The following is a 12,258-nucleotide window of genomic DNA, read 5'->3' on the forward strand; positions in this document are numbered from 1 at the left end:
ATCCAATAAATGTGCACGCTTCTAGGCGGCTCCCTCAGCCTCCCGTGGTACCCGGCTCCGTGGACCACACCGCCGCGTCACCGTGACGCGCTCAGCCTCCAATGGGAAGCAAGCAGAAGGGACGCTGTGGATGACGTCACTGTCAGTGGTTTAGCCCTCAGAAACAAATACCCATTTGTGAATTTGGGCTGCAAATGCAACATGATTGATTGATTGATTAATTGATTGATTGATTGATTGATTGATAAGGTCATGAAGTGATTTCCCTTTGTTTTCAGCAACTGTGTGTCATTCTAGAATCATAATATCATTGGAGGGGTGTCTTTTTAAGCTTTTTACGACAGCGTTTTGTCATCTGAACACTGCGTGCTCAAAATGATTCCATGTGAGTTCAAATCATCAAACCTTCCAATCCTACTTCAAAGAACACATTAATGTTCAGTTCAATCTAAGTTTTTGTGTAACATAAACCTGCTAGATTATTGTTGTTAATAATCTACAGTAAACCAAGAATGAGTGTGGTGCAATTCATTAAAAAGTACAAATATACGTATCATCTCCAAGCCACTTTTCACTGACCTTCCACTGCACAGAAATTGACATTTATCATATCAATATTTTTTTACTTTCCTCTCTGTATGTTAACATAATAAAGAGAGTGATTATTTTGTATAGAAGCTTAATAACTGTCACAACATTCCTTATGTTACGGGTCCCAGATTGATGCCACAGCCAAAAAATACAAATCTGTACAATCCAGATAAATTTCTGCAACAATGATGACACGGAGCACTCTGTTCTGTGTCTCTATTTCAAAATACAATACATATCACACTTAGATAACTGCTTCAAGGACAAGTGTCAGAAGGTAACAAACTGCTGCAGTGATGCAGATGCTTATGCCATTTAAAGTTAGTCCATGCTGGGTAATGTTCATCACTTTAGATGTTTAAATTAATTACATAAAGTAAACACATGGAATAAATACATGTATCTATTTTTGCAAGTTTGAGTAGCATAATGATTATACAGGAAGTTTGGGTGCTCAAACTAGCATTCTTATTTAAGGCTTATGACATTTATCTTTTGTTTTAACTTTGTTTTATGCACCAGAATCATATAGTTTGGGGTAAGACAGATTAAAAGATGTCAATACTCTCCTTGCCTTGATAGTTTACTTTTTCGACTCAGGTGCATGCAATAAATGTGCTTGCATGTGCACGCCCACCTTGTGCACGTTTCCCCCTCTATGACATCACAGGGGGCGAGATTTCTGCCAGACGCGATTCAGTAGGTGATTACAGAACTACACAAACTATGCAGGATTCACTTGATGGTTTATTTTGCTGTTTTTGGGTTGGTCGTGACCCAAAACCACCAAAATAGTGTAGAAACATGGGGAAAGTGAGTTTTTCATAATACGTCTCCTCTAAAGCGCACGGCAGCGAAATCCATCACACCTTAAAACAGTTCCGGTTTAGTATAGCATGCTTAGTGCAACTCTGAGTTTCATCTTCAAAATGTAATACCGATATTTAACACACAGGGGGCAGTAAAGAGTCGTGTTTGCCCTGCAGTCTGTCAATGAAGCTGTGGAACATATGACGTCACTCGATGATGACGACTTAATTTTAAAGGTGAGAAGCGAGCTATTCGTTTCTCGTACCGGTGACTTCTCGTTGCCCCGGCGGCTCTGTGGAGAGACAGCCCCCCCCACCCCCATTGCTGGAGGGGCGGTCGCCCGAGCCGCCCCCCAGTGTCGTCACTGCAGCTTATCCGTGCGAGTCTCCCCCCGGCTGGACAACATTCTCCCGATGATCGACCCACTCTGGACACAGCGCGCTTATTAACGACATGGCATCGGAAAACTTGGAAATGAACGGTGATGCCGACCGAAACGGCGACGCGGAGGTATGTACAGTACGCAAAGGCGGCACCGGATCCCGGTACAGGGCAGCGCCGGATCCCGGTACAGGGCAGCGCCGGGTCCCGGTACAGGGCAGCGCCGGGTCCCGGTACAGGGCAGCGCCGGATCCCGGTACAGGGCAGCGCCGGGTCCCGGTACAGGGCAGCGCCGGATCCCGGTACAGGGCAGCGCTGGGTCCCGGTACAGGGCAGCGCCGGATCCCGGTACAGGGCAGCGCCGGATCCCGGTACAGGGCAGCGCCGGATCCCGGTACAGGGCAGCGCCGGATCCCGGTACAGGGCAGCGCCGGATCCCGGTACAGGGCAGCGCTGGGTCCCGGTACAGGGCAGCGCCGGATCCCGGTACAGGGCAGCCCCGGATCCCGGTACAGGGCAGTCCAGTCACCTCAGGCTCAGTCGTGGTTAAATCCTCTCAGACGCGTTCATGATGTTCTGGTTCCGGCTGGATCCAGAACGCTTTTGATGGCTGTCGGGTACAGTCCTGTCTCTCTCCTCACCCTGTCAGACATCCCGTCGTGTCTGATCAAACGTCCGATGAGTTGATGTGGTCGATAACAGGAATCTGCATCATGATCTGGTGTTCAATTTTGATATTAAATAGTCATTAGTCTGATTGTAGCAGCTTTGATGCGTTTAAATGAACGAGCAGATAGTTTTCTATTCACACCCTGAATGTGGGACTAATTACCGAACCCAACATAGACTGAAATGTTGCTGCTTCCTAATGTTCTTATACTAAAACAACAACAACAACGTCCGTAGAGTAACATTACTCTCGAGCTAATGGTAACCTTTTTAAATACCATTTTAGTTTCGTTCTGATGTAAAGCCAGCACTGGGTTCGAGACATTTTGCCTTTACCAGACCTGCAAATAGCTTTTATTATCATCGGTATTCCGTTAATATTTTCACAAAAACTGAACCCACAACAGTTTTTCCTTTTGTATAATGTGGCTAGAAGCCGTGGTGTGTTTGAGTTAATTTACTATCTTATCAAAGGTACATTGTGCAGGCTGAGAGACCGTGACCCAAATCAGCCTCAGAATTTGGCCGAATGGTCAACCGTGCCCATCGCATTGTGGTCACAATGAAGAATGATCATTCTGGCTTAATCAACCTGAAATTCAACATTACATTTTTGTATTGCATCAGATCCCGACCTGGTATTTTAAGCAGCTGGCGATGACCTCAGTGTGTAATGAAACAAGGAACATTTATGTTGAACATGTTATGACTCCCCTTCAATGGGAAGTCATAACATTTCATTGTGAATTACCCATCTGATAACTTCTGTAAAACAGGAAAAAAACGTTTTTAAAATGTTGCTGGAGTTCTCAGAAATGTGGTCATATAGTTTATTCATACTCCTGGTGGCCTGCTTGTTATCTCAACTGATAAACCGTACACATTATGTATTAGTCGACCTGCTCACGCTCCCACCAGAGATTTCTATTGGTCATGAAGGAAATAGGGGAAGCGCCCACTGAAAAAAGGATCCAAGTTGAATTTCAGTGTCAAACACAAGAGTCAGCATAGAAGCATCTGATAGTGTTTGTTTCAAACTCATTCTTTGGGTTCACCTTCATTAAATGAGGTCTGTTGAAAATAACGAGGCGGGTGTTTTGTTTTAGGGACTTATCAAAGTCTCTGCTTTCATCACCTTAGTCTCAACAAAATACATATATTTGTAAAATTTTCATTTGTCTGTAATTTTAATCTCTCAGAAGATGAGTGATATCTGAAGATTGATGCATATCAATCGATGAGATGAGTAAGGATGAGTAATGCATGTGTCATCAAGTGAACAGCAGTAACGTCATCACAAATTCGGTAGTCTTCCTGAACAAGCAATATGTGGCCCACAGGAATAAAACGTGTGCTTATTCTGTGGGGTGATTAAAACCGAACATTGAAAGCATTCTAGACATCCGTGCTGTTGCGTCTTTTCTGCACACACACGGTGCAGAATGGAGTCAGTGTGTCTGGTCAGTATTTTAGGCAGAGGAAACCTTTTTCAGGAAACCAACATGGAAGAAATTTCACAGAAATCACCACTTATGGGAAAATTTGAGGTGATTAAAAAGTTATATAACATATATATGTTCGAAAACCGATTTGTTTGAAAACCGAAACTATATGTCCCATAAGACATAATGTAAACTAGATGAATCCGTTCCTACGTACCAGATAAATGTCCATTTACATGCCTACAGTTATATTAATATGCAACTACGTGTATCTAAACAACAGATAACTCATAAAAGTGTAAATAGTGCAAAAAGCAAAAGCATAATAAAAGTTCATTTAACACCATTCTGTATCATTTACACACCGGTTTGGCCGCGGTGTCGGGAGGGACAGACGGAAGGTCGTTCAAACTTAACCTACTCGGCTAGACTCCGCCTTCGTCCGGGTTTTTTCGGTTCGCCTCGGCTCCTCTCGTGTGTTTGAATTCCGAAAATCTGTTCGCCTTCCGAGGTGTTTTAGTCTACATTTTTTTTTGTTCGAGATCCGAGGTTCCACTGTAGGAGTGAAAAGGAAGCTGTGGCAGCAGCTCATCTGCTGGTTCATCGCCGGAGCCCCTTTTTCCTCTGAGGCCTGGCAGGCTGATGAGTCAAACTCAGCCTTTGATGTATCCAACCTGGGCTCAAGGCTGCCATTGTTGGACACCCCACCTGGATGGAAACCTGAGCACTGACCGAAAACTCCTGGGCAGAGGAGCAGGGGTCTCAGGAACGACCCCGGTTTTCTGTGGCACAGTTTGTTGTGTGGTTTGAAGATTAACCCTTTACCTTAAGATCATTGAAATCATTCTACATCTAACTTTACATGACACGACGCGTTTCACATGTTTCAGATGTATGTGTAACCAATTCAATAATATCTGTTAGCATGTGCACTTTGTGATCTTTGTCACATGTTCATGAGTATCTTGACTAGTTTGGTGGATATCTGTGTGGGTGGAGGCTACAGAGATCTCTTGTGTTTCAGATCCAGAATCCAGTCAGCCTCTCTTTCACTGGTCATTATGTGCCCCCCCCCCCCCCTCCTCCTCCCGACATTTGGACTGAAACCAATTCCGTGACCTTGCTAAGTCCCGGTCTTCCTGTTTTCAGTTTCAGTTCATTGTGGACTTTCACTTCCATGGCAGTAGAAATATTGTGATTGAACAATTCGGGATGTTAAAGACGGTTTAAACTGAAACTGAATCTCATAAGTATCTGTAATTGGAAATGCCTAGTGGGAGATTTTGGAGAAAGAAAGAATTCCCCTCGTCTTGCCACAGCGCGCCTTAACAAAAGAAGGCGAAGCGTTCATTTCCTGCCAGCTGCTTACATTTATGTGAGCTCTAACACATTGAATCTAATATATTTAATCAGCACATTTACACACACATTTCAGATAAGAAAGCAGGTGTATTCTCAGTGTGCATGCGCAGGAGTGAAAGTGGAAATGATCCAATTGTAGATTTCTAACTCAGTCAACTCTTAAGTTAAGTGAGACCTAACAGATCCATCGTTCGATTGATCGGTGGCCTTGCCCTGCTGTATTGCAGCTGCTGCTATAGAAGCATTATTGAAGGAATAGTGCAGGTAAACCCAACGCAGCTCGCTGTGGCACCCTGCTGATGTCAGTGTTTGTGCTCAGGTCTCACTGCAGGGCCGCTCGGGGAGGCAGGACAGACCTCTGAACATGAACCACTACGCGAATAAGAAGAGCGCCGCAGAGAGCATGCTGGATGTCGCCCTGCTGATGGCAAACGCCTCGCAGCTGAAGGTGGTGCTGGAGCAAGGAACGGCAATCTCCTTCTATGTGCCCCTCGTCACTCTGATTAGCGTCTCCCTCATCCTGCAGATAATGGTGGGAACGCTGCTCATCTTCATAGGTATGTGGGGGGAGTTGGTCTCCTTATTTCTATTTGGCAACCCTCATGAGTGTTTCTCTGAAATTCACTTTCTTCCTCCGCCGCCCGTCTCTGTTCCGACTTAGAAGACGTCACTACTCGACCGTATCAGTGGTGAAGTTTGACCCAAACCACCAAGGCCACACGCAAACAGAAAACGCTGCAACTACTTCCCTATGGCCGACCAGCCTGACATAGTGGTGGTGGATAAACATCAGAAGTAGTAGTGATGTAGCACCGTAGTGATGTAGCACCCCACCCCCCACCCACACACACTGGTTTACAACCACTGTCGCAAATTGACACACATCACTGCTCAAGCTCAAAATCTTTTTCACACGTTTTTTTTCGTGCACATACATCTCAGTGCACGTTCCTTCTCATTCTAAATTGTACAGGAGCGGCAGACTGAGCAACCCGCATGGTAGGGACAGTGTCTCTTCCCTCCTGTGTCCTTATCTTGCCCTCGCAGGGAGAACTACTGTGATAGAGAGCTGGCTTTAGAAGCAGCAGGAAGCATCTCTGCCGTCACGGGAGATTTGCCAGTACGAATATGACCCATGAAAACCACGAACTTCCCCTCCGTCTGAGAAACGTTCCCTTCCCATGTAAAGTCCTAACAGAAATAACTACTTATGAATTTGCCTGCGGGCCGTGGCGCCAGAGGTGGTTCATGTTGTTCCACAGTGCTCAGTAGTGATTACTTCACTCCACATCAGGTCAAGGACGTGCGTGTTTCTCTTTAGCTGGGAAAGGACGTTCCTTCTGTTGACAAAGCGGATTCTGTGTTTCCTTTTTCTGACAGTTAAGTGGGACCTGAACGATCAAAGCAAACACTACAAGCTGAATATCATGGAGAACATCAGCACGGCCTTCGTCTTCATCATAGTCGTGGTCAATGTCTTCATCACGGCCTTTGGCGTCCAGCGGCCCAACTCAAACTAATGACGATGACTCGCCACGCCTGCTGATCTACAGACGGGATATTTATTCATTTGACATAAATAAATGACATGGAGTTGCATATTTTATAATTCAGCAAGGGCTTGTCACCTGAGAATGAGCTGGCATTCGTACACGTGTGTGTGTGTGTGTGTGTCAGACGGCTCGTCTGAACATGGCGATGGATAAACGCATGGTCCATCTTTATTTTGTTCAGCAGTTGCCTTTTAAATAAGCGCTCAGGTTACTGATGAAGTTTAATTTGTTGACCAGAACTCTTGCATGCCATGCATTTGTAATCCATCTTGGCTGATTGGGCCCTGATGGAAAAACAAATACTTTTATACAGCTTTTACGTTGAGGAATATTTTCTGTTTACAGTCATAAACATTAACGGGGTCATGAAGTGGACTTTACATGCTTTTTATTTTTTTTTAAAGTGCGATGCACAATCTATTTTGTAATGTTTAAACTGGTGCATATCAATGTCCACACGTGTGGTGGATTGAACTATATCAATCATGTAGTTAATCTTCAGCTTCTTTTTAAACTCCATTCACTTTTTAAAAGGACCAAAGTTTTCATACAATTCTGGGATTACACACTGTGACTACTATTTTAAACAAAATGTATAAATAAAACTACTGATGTGGTACAATGTGTTTATTGTCATGTTCTCAGTATGGATACAAAGATAAAAGTCCCTTCTCAGCATAAGGTATTTTTATACAATAATAGTACACAGAATATGAGTACACAATAATTGATCAACTTCAGAAAGTTAATCACAATTTGTTGTAGAATTAAATGATAAAACATTTTACCAAGTCTTTCAAGATGCATACATGTGTATATAAATGTGTAGTTTAACTAGACAAGCATCACAAGAGGATATAAAATCTATAGCTTTGTGATTTTTATACATTTAAAGGTACTTTTTCCTCTAACTTTCACAAGCTTTACGTGAGTCGTTTGACCAAGCTGCATTTTCCAGGCCAAGGAGGACAGAAATCCAGCCTGCCCAACCCAAAGAGGAAGCGTCCTGGCACGCTGCGCTTCCGGTCTGTGACTCGTTAGGGTAGACCACGTGGTTCGAGGCCCGTCGCTCTGACGCGGGGCACGATGAGGAAATACATGTTCGCCAAAAAACTTGGTTAGAGATGCCACGAAGTAGGTGGCAGTGCCTTAACCATTTGTGTGTTGAAGACCACTGGGGTCTCTTCCATCCTTGTCAAGGGGAGTGCTAACCTTCTCTCCTTTCATACAACACGACCAAAGCACTGTGAACCGACCGGATAAATAACCAGCGCGACGCGGGGGTGGTTTCAGTCCTGGTGCGGGCTTCTGGTTGAATAACATAATTATTAAACTTTTGAGGGCTTCGTTTAAGGGAGACGTTTAGCATAACACTATCATTTTTCATGCATGCATGAAAACGTTCGATATTTCTGAGTTTTAATCTTACCCATAGTGCACTGCGCGGGTAGCGCGGTCCCTCATTGGTGGAAGCAATCATGTGATTGCTACACTACATGAAATCGGCAATTTTATTATTAACCGGATAATGCGACTCGATATTTATGACCTAACACACAACGCATGTGTATTTATTGCCCAAATATGAGCTGCAGTATTTTGAGATGTTTTTATGACGCCAGTACAAACCACAGAACGCTTGGTTGTTTCCTTTTGTTTACCTGAAGAGGGCGCTCCTACTACTTAAAGCTTTTTTTGTCACTGGTTTTGTTTTAGATGGCATGAATGTGTATTGTTCTATTTTTATTAACAGAAGTGGCAATGAATGGATACTTATTTATTAGGCATACAAATGTATATGACATAATACACTGCAAACAAATACATGAGGTCCTGCCTAAAAATAAAAGGTTGAAAACAGTATGTGTCTACATGCAAACAGGGATGAACTACTCAAGATGCTCTGCCACAGGTGCGTTTCACTGAAGAGAGACAGTTGAAGTTATTTGATTCGTCCTTGTTGATTACAATTTAACTGAGAAAATGCTCAGTTTTCAAAATAAAAAATAAAAAACATCACAAAATGTTTTCAATCCTCAAAATATAACAAGGAACATCTCCACTTTTTAATAAATATGTTGTTTGAAACAAAAGGCAACAGAAAAACTAAATCCTATACTCACCTTATTCCTGGCATGGGATAATACAATTCAGGCATTGCTTTGTGCATTTAAATTTGATTAATTGTATAGTTATAGTATTTATTTATAAATGAAATGAAAGTTAATGTGAAAATGTAGGCTGATCATTGTTTAAAAGCCATCTCTTGGTGGTTTACCTCCGCTCGCAATTTCCCTCAGTGTTTTAACTGGGTTCAATAAGGTGCTCATCATCACTTAAGTGTATTGCATCCCTTTTAAAAAAAAAAAGGCTAAATAAAATTTAAGGAAATAAGGGCAAAGTATCAGACATACTAGCTCTTTCATTTTGGATTCTGAGGAAAATGTTATATACATACAATTTGTACAAATTAGTAATCAAATATTCTAATGTTGTGCTGTGCTGAAAAGTAGCATTGATGCTAACAGTACTGTTGACATGCTTGGTGTGAGTCACCCCTTATTAAGGAGACTTTCGTCTGTGTACCGGATGAGGAGCTCCTGAGCTTTTCTTTTCAAACCCAGGGCAGCCATTCCGAGGGCACGGCTTCCACCCGTCAGTTTATTCTCTGAAGAACAAAGACCCTTTCTTAGTGATATCAATTCAAAATAATAAAATAAAACTATCGTTCTAAATCACGCAAAGGCCAAACAGACGGCATATGATGACCTGTATGCCAGGTTAGATAGTAAAGAGGGAGTAAAGAGAGAGACAGCGATGAATAGAGACGGCAGAATTATTATTTTTAAAAATTCATGAAGGAGGAAAATGAAACAAAGGAATGGAGGAGAAGTGTGCTGGTGCCCATTTTCAAGAAGAAGGGAGGCATAAAGAAGGGTGGAAACTGTAGGGGGATAAAGCTAATGAGTCACAGAATGAAGTTACAGGAAAAGGTAGTTGAGGCTAGCCTAAGGCCAGAAGTCAGTATTTGTGAGCAGCAGTATGGCTTTATGCTGAGGAAGCTTACCACAGATGCAATGTTTGCATTGAGGCTGGCGATGGAGAGAGGGAGGAACTCTCTCTCTCTCTCTTTGTGTATATATACATTAGTTAGTGAATATTTAAATAGGTAACCTTAACAGAAACAAAGAGCTACAAACCGCTGTAGTAATAGATTAGAGCCATCCCCACTGCGATGCTGAAGCAGCCCAGAAAGAAGAGTGGCCCTGCAGGCAGCAAAACATCATCTATTAGCTGAGCTTGTCTGCGCTAAATAATAACGACATAAGTTTATCCGAGAGGAAATGTCAGCTGCCTTCCTCTTTACATATTTAGTCTTTACTATTATATCATACTGTTATTGGTTACTTTGTGATTTTGCTGCCTTGACATTTGATACACAGACATGCACGTTTTCAAAGCAGCATCTTACCTTTGTCATTCATAACATATTTCTGATGGTAGAGATGTCGGTATTTGAGTGGATCTATGTTGTCTGGAAACAGAACATACATACTGTATTTTATTACGTGGAAAAAGCATATACAGGAATATCATTTCATCTTTTCTATCCAAACAACGCAGAATATTGGAATGAGATCGCACGTGGTACAAAGAAGCAGTGTTGGGGAACTAACCTCTGAGGCGGAGCCGTGTGGGCAAACTGTAGTATACCTCTTCTACGTGCAGGTGGAGAGCTCTGTAAAACTCCCTGCACGCTTCCTCTCCTTCCCCCTGCAGGTGCACCAAGAGCTCACCGACCCGAACGCTGGTAGGCACATCCAGATTTCGGAACTGGAGAAGAGCAACATTTCTTCTTTAGCAGGGACCTTGTCATATTATCAACATAATTTCTTTTAAACAGTTTCATATCAACAGTATCCTTTCGGAACTGGAAGATTCACGGAGCACCTTCCGAATGGTTGTAAAGATAATATTACAAGGAGTGATTAAACAACTAAAATTTCTCAAGTATTGTATATGTATATAAGTATTGCATTCTGTATACAACACATTTTAAATAAATGCTTTTAGGGTATTTGTTCTTTTCTCAAGAATTTTAATTAGTCAAATTCATGTGGGTAAAGGCCACGCCTTTTACTCTACTACTTGTACCTCACAGCAATATATTGTGTGTGTTTTTTTTAATCAGAATTTATAATATATATATAAAATATATAATTTGAATAGTGGATTCTTTCACAAGGATAAGTTATGCGTGATGCTGCAATCAGAACTCTATGACGCCCATTCTATTCCACCATGCAACCCAGACGGTGACGTTACTTTAGTGGCCTCCGCGTCCGAGAGGATCTGCGGGTAGATCCTGTTGAGCTGCAGGATCACTTTGTCCAGCAGCTCGGTGTCCAGCCTCGGGTCCGCTCCGAGGAAGCCGCTGTCCTCCCGGAGGTGATCGTGGAAGCTGTCTGTGCGTTTGAACAGAAAGAAGATCACTTTGTATATCAACGGGAGTCTTGCGCGCATTCCTGATTTAGTTGAGCTTTTTTTTTATTTTATTTTGTATTTGTATTTCCATGCAGGCCCGGACCGAGTGGAGATCTGACATTCTGTCCGATCTTCTGCGCCGTTTGTTTATGTTTGGTGTGTTGAGAAACTTTTCAGAAGCTAAACATGGAGTTGAGGCGTTTCCCTGTCGCTACGAACTCGAGATAAACCTCCAGATAGTTCGCATTAGTGAAATAATGTTCCTTATCCGGACCTGTTGGGAATACTTCTAAAGGGAAAGCTCACTTTATTGAACAATTAGCGTTATTTGTAGTGAAAGTCACCAACCTCCCATTGCGGAGTCGCCTATCTGTCCTTTGTGTCGACACGCCCCCTGACGTCAGTACGTCGGCAGGAAGGGACTTACGTCGCGTAGCATTATTATGGGATGTCTAAGGCAAAGACATGCATTTTTCGAATTACCGAGTCTTTGGAATCAAGTTTTAAAGATATTAAATTGACTTTATCTTTAATACAATTTGTCTTTTGTAACTAGAAGTACATTCTAACTAAATTTGGTGTCATAGACTAATTGCATAAATTAAAATTTTTAGGACTGAAAAATGGGTGAATGTCTTCAAACATAACCCTTAAGATTAAACAGTAATGATGAATGTGAATTATATTTATAACTTAATCTTAATCATTTATATTCTTTATAATATAGTCATGCATCTATTAAGTATAGCTGATGAATGATCCACATTTTGTGACTGCAAATATACTCTATAGCCCTCTGGAGACAGGCCCCATCGTTCTTCCCAACAGAGATGCAGTATAGTTTGAGTCAGTTTTTTTAAACTTCAAATATATCTTTAATTCCTGGACGACTCCTGAATGAATACACAACTCACGCTTAATGTGGCACGACAGTTAACTTGAGTTTTATTGAAAACAAGCCAGTA

The 12,258-nt window shown here is 42.3% G+C and overlaps 2 protein-coding genes and 1 non-coding gene across 3 annotated transcripts; 1 reads left to right on the plus strand and 2 right to left on the minus strand.

Annotated features, from left to right (window-relative positions):
* Positions 1–1,819: 1,819 nt before the first annotated feature.
* On the plus strand, positions 1,820–6,946 carry ninj1 (ninjurin 1). The gene is made up of 3 exons (XM_068742835.1): positions 1,820–1,911; positions 5,575–5,812; positions 6,636–6,946. Exons 1-3 carry the CDS (start codon positions 1,855–1,857, stop codon positions 6,773–6,775), a joined length of 435 nt encoding a protein of 144 aa, XP_068598936.1. The 5' UTR covers positions 1,820–1,854; the 3' UTR covers positions 6,776–6,946.
* A 968-nt stretch (positions 6,947–7,914) lies between these two features.
* Positions 7,915–8,042, minus strand: LOC137898961 (U6atac minor spliceosomal RNA). The gene has a single exon (XR_011105627.1). It is a non-coding gene; the product is annotated as a U6atac minor spliceosomal RNA (small nuclear RNA).
* Positions 8,043–8,578: 536 nt separating this feature from the next.
* Positions 8,579–11,656, minus strand: card19 (caspase recruitment domain family, member 19). Its single transcript, XM_068741918.1, has 6 exons — positions 11,642–11,656; positions 11,135–11,274; positions 10,486–10,642; positions 10,281–10,343; positions 10,009–10,074; positions 8,579–9,476 (listed from the first exon to the last, which is right to left on the minus strand). Exons 1-6 carry the CDS (start codon positions 11,646–11,648, stop codon positions 9,361–9,363), a joined length of 549 nt encoding a protein of 182 aa, XP_068598019.1. The 5' UTR covers positions 11,649–11,656; the 3' UTR covers positions 8,579–9,360.
* Between the last annotated feature and the right edge of the window lie 602 nt (positions 11,657–12,258).

The sequence above is a fragment of the Brachionichthys hirsutus genome, chromosome 8, assembly GCF_040956055.1.
Source record: "Brachionichthys hirsutus isolate HB-005 chromosome 8, CSIRO-AGI_Bhir_v1, whole genome shotgun sequence".
Taxonomy (NCBI): domain Eukaryota; kingdom Metazoa; phylum Chordata; class Actinopteri; order Lophiiformes; family Brachionichthyidae; genus Brachionichthys; species Brachionichthys hirsutus.